Here is an 8,109-nt window from a genome sequence, read left to right as displayed (position 1 = left end):
TGTTGCCAGGCTGGTGTGCAGTGGCGTGATCTCTGCCCGCCTTGGCCTCTCAAAGTGTTGGGATTACAGGCATGAGCCACCACGCCCGGCCAACTAGGGAAATTCTTAAAGTAAAACTTGGACACACAATACACTGTTTTCTTAGTACTCTCTGGCTAACAGAGAGTGGGAGGGAGTGGGGGAGTCAGCACAGGAAAAACAGAGTGAGAAAGTAGGGAAGCTATACTTCAAAGTGTAGCTTTCCATGTTCCATCAAGGCATGAAAATGTCTGCAGATAGAACCACCTCCCCATACATCACCCCACTTTAATCTACAGGGTAACTTCAGAGGGTTTCCCACAGAAGACACTTTAATCCCAATACACCATAAAGAGGATACTAAGAATCCTAATATTCATGGGAGGACTGTTTGGATATCCTCCTCCTTGTACAAAGCAGCTGTAGGCAAGAGGCCTGTCAAAGCCCATGACCTTACATCATTAAGAGCTCAGAGAGAGAGAAAAATACAGCTCCCAGCTAATTTTCACATCATCAGGAAAGTATCACCAATGTATGAGACAGGAACGTTTAAGTAGCCATAATGAATGAGGTATCTGGGGATCTGGAACATCTCCAAAAATGCAAGCTGCCTCTCCTTTGCCTCCTTATGGTAAAGAGTATTACCGAGTCTGTAAATGTGAAAATATGTATTTAATAAATCTTTTTAAGCAGTGGGCGTGCCAGTAGGGGTTTGCGGTTATGTTTTATGCTACTGTCCACTGAGCCTTCCGCTCTGCCTCTGTGGTTTTCTGATGAGAAATCAATAGCCACCAAGTTTAGGGTCCTTAGAAACACACCAGACACCAGGGTGGATAAGGCTGTGCTTTATTACATGCATAATTACAAATCTGTGCTAAGTGAAAATGTATAAAGCAATGGTGACCTGGGTTTAAGCCACACAGAGAAAGGGCTGGACGATCCATTAACCCTTCTGCCAATGTCCATTCCATTGCCTTTAACATGATTGTTTCCATTTCTTACAACTTGCATAGCACTTACTTGTCAAAGTTCTTTCAATTCATTGTCTCAGTTTATCCTCACAACAACCCTGTGAGGTAGGTAGGGCAATTAACACTATCCCCATTTGCAGATGGGAACACTGAGGCACAGAGCGGTTAAGATCTCGAGGCTAGTTAGTAGAAGCATAGGGAATAGAAACCAGGTCTCCCATCTCCCCAGTCCACAGCTTCCTTTTTAGACTATGTTGTTCCGCATGACTAGGGAGTAGAATAAAGTGAGCAGTGAGCCATAGCTCTGGTTCAGGCTATGCCTAGCAACAGGCGAGAATAAAGCTAAGAAAGCATGGCTAAGGGCTGGCAACACTCAGATACATAACTGCTCTAGACAGCTCAGCACCAAACTTCCTGTGGAAACTTGGGCTCTGTTAGCTTTGGTTGAAGCTACTTTCTGGATGCCTAGTTACTGCTGAACTTTCACCAACTCTCAGGCATTAAAATGTCGAGTCAGACAGGTTTTCTTTGGCTACTGCAGTTGGAGCCAGCCCTACAAATGAGCTTACTACAGAGAGATTCAATTAGTGGCCCATGGGCTGCAACACGGCCGCTCTGATCTTCCTGGTCTCATTGGCTCACCCAACGGGTGGTAGTTTTCCCACAGCCAGAAATGAATGGGCAGAGGTAACAGCAGGAGGCTGGCCTTGGTCAAATGAAGAAGAGTCTCACCCACATGACATCACTGTCCCCCTTGGCTCAGATGACCAAGGTATTGACAGGGCCACCTCCTTTCTGGCCTGTACCTGGTTAGCAGCATAGCTTCAAGATAGTTTAAGAGAACAAAATATGAAACACATCATTTTAAAATCTTGAATGGAATAAATTCTTAATCATCACATAGTCCTAAAGGACCAAATATATAATAAAAAAGTAAATACATACGTATATAAAAAGCTGAGTGCTCAAAAGGCAGGACAATGGGAGAGAAAGGAAGAAGAGGGGACAAAGTGAAATGGAGGAAGGAAAAGGAACACACTGGAAGGACCATGTATTTTGAGGTACCCTTAATGTGATAGTGAGGCTGAACATTCCCCTCTCAGGCCACACCCTCTTCTTGATTTTGCCAGATGGCATTTCACTCAGCAAATCTTAGACTGCTCCTGAATTCCAACAGATTGGGACTAGCAGATAATACAGTTTAGCAGTAAATGCTTCATATGTCTGTCTTGAGATGCTAAAGCCCTCAACACCCCCAACAAGTATCAATGGCTTTGGCCCTCCCAGAGAAGCAAAGCCCTGTTGGTCCCAGCAACTCAGAAGTATCTTCCATTTTCTGGTCTCAGAACAATCCTCTCCCTCCCCCAAAGTCCACATTCAAAACAACATGCCTGTAAAAAAACAAAGAGAAATGTGAATTCAGGGCATGGTGGGGAGAGGGAAAGAGAATGAGACAGAGAGCAAGTTGGGACAAGGGAGAGGGAGGAGAGGCAGAGATCTTTTTTTTTTTAAACTCTCATATTTTTATATTATCACATGCTGTTTTTCTTCAAAAGCCCAAACTTTAGGCAAAGCATTCATTCGCTGAGTGTACACACAGAGGCTGAAGGCCTTTTGCCAGGAACTAAGAGGTAGGAATTTATGACTGCAAGATTGGGCTGGGTGACCTGATAGGTCCCATCCAAGAAATGCAAACCGTCATATACTTTCTTTCTTGGGTGATTTGGCAAAATTAGACTACATCATAGAAAAAGCAATTTTGTTCCCGACATCTATTCAAACCTTTACCCAGCTCCAGATGTTTAGAAATGAGAATGCGGCCAGTAAGCATTTGGGGAGTAACTTCAAATTGCTAACACCCATTGTTCTCAGAACTCCTCTTCTTGGAGCAAGCAACTGAAATTTGAAACAAACCAAAGTCAGTGATCACCCCAGGACCACTACACCGGTTGAACTTCAAATTGACACAGCTCCTGAGCTCTGATTGGAGGAACTCTCACTTTTTCTTTCAATATATAATAAGGACATACTAGGAGGCAAAAATATACATTTTTAAAAATTTGCTATCAAAATTCAAGACTATCTAAACCATACAGTTTAGGAAATGACAACAGATGCCACATTTCTTCATGAGCAGATGTCTTGGGTCGGCCCTATCTATGAAACTAGACTACCCTCGAGACAAACATTGCTTTGTACCACTCATTTGCTTAGAAAATCTGGTCTTTGGAGGATTACTTAACTTTTTCTGCCCTTGAGGCACATGATCAAGCAGTTTATAAATGCCAGAATATATGTTATACAGCTGTGGGATGGTTTTCCTTCCATCATCTTACACCATTCAAGTATTTTCTTAGCAGGGCTTTTTCCATGGCCTGGAGAATAAACTCTTAGTTTATTCTTCAACGGGAACCCAGGAAATCCCAGAGGTGGCTAAAAAAATCAAGATTTGGCCAGGTGCAGTGGCTCACGCCTGTGATCCCAGCACTTTGGGAGGCTGAGGCGGGTGGATCACGAGGTCAGGAGATCAAGACTATCCTGGCCAACATGGTAAAATCCCGTCTCTACTAAAAATACAAAAATTAGCCGGGTGTGGTGGCGGGCGCCTGTAGTCCCAGCTACTTGGGAGGCTGAGGCAGGGGATTGCTTGAATCCGGGAGGCAGAGGTTGCAGTGAGCTGAGACTGCAGCACTGCACTCCAGTCTGGTGACACAGTGAGTCTGTCTCCAAAAAAAAAGAAAGAAAGAAAGAAAAAAAATCAAGGCTTTAGGACATTTAATTTCACACCACATATTTAGACATCTAATTTCTTTTTAAAAAAGGACTCAATATTCTGCCTCCCACTTACTTTCTAAATTCCTAGTGTTTCTCAGGGTTTTTAAGAGCTCAATGTTCTATGGACCACCCAAAAGATGTTCTCGTGCTTTCTCTGAACTGATGGGTGGCCTGCAGTTGGGTCTGATCCAGTGTAGGGGACCCAGTTCTTCACAAGACAGTGTGGTCAGTCATTAGTAAGTACTTTGGCAATAAAAAATATGCTGGCTGTTTCAAGTTCTCACCATTGTCTTCGCTATCATTATTTAAAATGTAATTTCAAAGATTGCACTGTTCATTTTTTTAAAAACAAAAACAGAGATACTGTGGGATAACAAGTACATCTTCCTATCCATCACCTAACAAAATAAATGAAAATCAAGATCGAACCGCAACACGTGATTGAACTACTTAAAACATACAGCAGTGGTTAATTTCTATAATGGACTCCAATTGCATACTATGTTTTTGAAAACATATTTGCCCCGCCCACACCTCAATGGGTTCACAAGATCTTGGTTGTGAATTACTTCATGGCCTTAGAGCTCACTAAGCCCCGGTTACTTTATCACTCTTATGTTCAAACAGAATTGAAGATCTGCTAGATGTATACTATGCTCTGCTCTTCCTGTAAAGGGTTTAGATTCAGCCTTTGGTGCAAAAACAATTCAATTGTTTTTCAGTTCAATCACAAATTAATTGTTTGCTCCACCAGCTGGCAAATTCAAAGTATCATCAATGTCAGCTTATCTACCAGAGGATATCTGTTCTGTGGATCTTACCACCTCTACTCAACAGCTGGGCTGAGCCAGGATGCCGTGGCCAGAGACAGAGGAGAGCATCGGAATATGTTTCTAACCAAACATCCAAGTAGAAATGATTTTTTAAACTTGCCATTATTTTGTATTATCAGTCCCCTGCTTTTTCCCTCCAATATAATGAATCATGCATTTTAACTATTTCAGGTTCTTTAAATTCTTGAAATTGAAGATCTGAAGACACAAAATATAGCAGTTTGACTTTTACAAATCTATAGACTCTCACTCCTTTTATGGCTGGACGTCTACTAGCTAATCTTCCTTGGAAAATCCTAACTCTGTTGAAGCACTAACAGGCATTCTTTTGTAAACCCTTCCCTTGTGTCAGACAATTTTCTCATTTAATATCAAAACAGTCTCATCTCATTAATTTGTAAATCCCACACCATCTAATGTTTTGCCATTGAGGTATCTGGCCATTTGATGCTGCTGACAGTCCTCCCTATACTGGCTGTGTTTGTTGCGGAAGCATGTCCAACTGTTAAAGTGGCAATGAGAGAAAAAACATTTTCCTTTTCCTCAAGACAAGAAACTTAGAGTGCCAAGGTGCTGAGCTAGCAGTCTAGTAGAGAGCTCTAGCCGCAATTAGCCAACCTTTGAGCCAAACCATAGGATTGGACACATAGTAGATACCATATACTATAGCTACTTCTAGCGTACAAGCTACAAGGATTCCTGAGAAGCTGAGGTTAATGAATGAGATGGATCAGGAGTGAGGTAACAAAGGGATATTGTCATTCTCTGGAGGGCCAATCGGTGCTTAGCATCTACAAAGTATACCTTGGCACAGTGTTATCTGATTTCTCGAATTTATTCTCTGAAGTAGCACCTTAACACTGGCTCATCTGTCTAAAATCAAGAACAGAGCCTAGAAGAAAAACAAAGACAAACTTAAGTCACCCTCCTTATCGCTACTGCACTATGAAATACAACCAAACCTTTCATTGTCATTAAATACCAGAAATAGCAACATTTTCTGTTTTGCAAACTTTAGTGGGGAAGGACAACTAATAAGACAGGTATTGGACCAGAAGTGTACAGATAAGCGCTTTGATTTCTACACAATATACAGAGTCGTCAGGCAAATAGTTTCATATGAAGGAATCAGTGGCATGGAAAGGACAAAATATGTGGTTACTGAGCCATGACTATGATACAATGTACCCCAAAGAGTTTTTTTTCTTTTTCATTAAAATGCTAAAGTGATATACTCACAAGGAGAAACTCTAGTGACTCACTTGATTATTTTAAAGATAAAAATAAAATAAAAAATGGCTACCCAGTTCTGAGGCATAAAAATAATTTCAGATTTTGGAAAGTTAAGAACTAGGGGTAAAAACATCCTAGATTCAGAGATCAGCAACTCTTAAAACGAGGTACACTGAAGTGTTTGGGGTAGACAGTTGGTGGGACTATGCAGAATGACTGCTGATTCTGGGCTGCAAGGATGGTGGGAAGTGCTAGGAACAGAGATAAAAAATGATCCAGGTTGAACTCTTACCCCGGCAGTGAAATCTCACTGCTATAGGCATCCAGTGTGGAAATGGAGGCATGGCAGCAGCAACTGGGCCACATGGCAAAGAAAATAGCTGTGTGTCACCTCTGGTTCATGTGTTGTGAGACTGATGAGCCTTGGTTTACAATTTAACTAGCTCTGGGAGTTATTTTATTTTATTTTATTTTATTGCGGTAGTAATGATTAACTAGGAGCAGCACTTGATCCCAAACAGAGGATTTAGTACTAAGGAGTAAGAAGGGGAACAGAATGGAGGGGGAGTAATTGCTCATAGGTGAAACTACAGAAAATGAAATAGTGGTTGGAATGATGATGGTGGCTCTGTAATTCCACTAAGTGCCCCTAGAGTGTGATTTTCTTTTTAACTGCAATAAAGGTGGTATGAAATGGAGACAGGCACCTTTTCAATTGGATACAAGCACCTTTGGTGTCACCAGGCCTTGTCCATACCACTGGCTCTTAGGATGGCTCTGCATTTTATTTAGAATTTTAAGGACTCTTGAGGGAGTCATGGCTGCCTATCATGTTCTAACACCTTGAATATATCTGGAAGTATCCCAAGCCTAATTCATGTTCATGGGAACAACACACTGGCCTGTTATATGTACTTATCGCTGTGAGGTGCAATGAGTGTCCAGTTATTTCAGTACTGGTGGTCTCTACAAAGGAATGCATGAGGATGCAGATGCAGTTCTAAATCTTCCCTGGTTTACCGGCATGCAGTCTAGACTTGGTTCCCTTTACTGTTCTTACATATTCCAGAAGCCTAAAGCACCATCATTCATGGAGGCGGCATCTGGGTAAGAGAATTAGTTAGGACCTCACAAAAAAATGTGAAACTCCTAGTCATTGAACTTTGCTTAGAAGTTTACTAATTATTCATTTCAAGAAAGCTGGAGGAAATCACTCCTTGCTACTAACAAATTCTTGGCAAAGTCCTTGTCTACCGGCTAACAAATACCACCTGGAAAATTACCCTTTCTGCAGACAAGGAGAGAGCTCTGTAACTTATCTTTGTGCACTTCAAAAGAGTACCAGGAACAAGCAAGCTATAAAAGTCAATCTCTCTAAATTCTTTAGAAGAGATTAACCAAAGCAGCATTGTCTTATGACCAGAAATTAAAATTAACATAAACATACACACATAACAAACTAATAATGCTAAATATTGTAACAGGAACAAGGATAACATTTGAACTGAATCTTCACAGTCTAGAAAATACCATTACTCTTTTCCTTCTGGCTTTCCTTTCTCTGGTTTGAAAAGCAAAGCCCCTTAGTTTACACTTCATCTTCCAGTAATAACAGATCCCAAAAGAGTGACTTTTTCATCAGTTTCCTACAAGCTATAGGTCAGGACGGTTCCAATTTTTCTTGCATAGTTTTCAGTGATTGCATATTGGCTAACTACTTTTTAAGTTAAAAAAAAATCTTTAAAAAAACAAATATAATTAAACCATAGCAATCTTAATTATTCTTTCATGAAGTCTTCCTAATGTAACACCACAGAAGCCTAACTGTAATTTCTGCTAAAGAGAAAATTAATATCCAGAGATTATGTAGTGCAATTGGTTAACTTGTAGGAAAGAGACAACACACTAACATGACTTCACCATCCAAATATGGAAAATGTGTCTTGGGTACCCCATTAATAAAACATATCCATGGTCCGTCTTCCTGCTTTACATCCAGAACCCTATGTCTGTGATTCTAGTTGAAGAGAATGGAATCAGGATCTTGGTTCGCCATCTGTGCTATATGCTTTAAAACATCCTTTTTGGTAATGATTCCAAGCAATCGCCTAAAAGACAAACACAATACAACAAAACAAAAGTATATCTGTAGTTAAAATAGCATTGCCAAAGGTGATACTTGTCCTCCTAAGTCCTTTTCAACTTTGTCTTTGATCACTAGCTGCCACTTCGGTATGAGATCACAGGAGCAGGACATGTGCCCCAGGCAAACAGGATGA

At 40.9% G+C, this 8,109-nt stretch overlaps 1 protein-coding gene across 3 annotated transcripts in view; it reads right to left on the bottom strand.

Annotated features, from left to right (window-relative positions):
* Window positions 1-848: 848 nt before the first annotated feature.
* The window catches only part of CLCN5 (chloride voltage-gated channel 5), a 158,246-nt gene continuing 150,985 nt past the window's right edge, over window positions 849-8,109 (bottom strand). For all 3 annotated transcript variants that reach the window (XM_003939583.4, XM_074391913.1, XM_074391914.1), the window contains one exon: window positions 849-7,938. In XM_003939583.4, the coding sequence (XP_003939632.1) occupies window positions 7,848-7,938 (91 nt within the window). In that variant the 3' untranslated portion in view covers window positions 849-7,847. The remainder of the gene's footprint in view (window positions 7,939-8,109) is intronic.

This window comes from Saimiri boliviensis, chromosome X (genome assembly GCF_048565385.1).
Source record: "Saimiri boliviensis isolate mSaiBol1 chromosome X, mSaiBol1.pri, whole genome shotgun sequence".
NCBI lineage: Eukaryota > Metazoa > Chordata > Mammalia > Primates > Cebidae > Saimiri > Saimiri boliviensis.
Note: the sequence above shows the minus strand (reverse complement) of the source record. Positions and strands in the feature narration are given on the sequence as shown.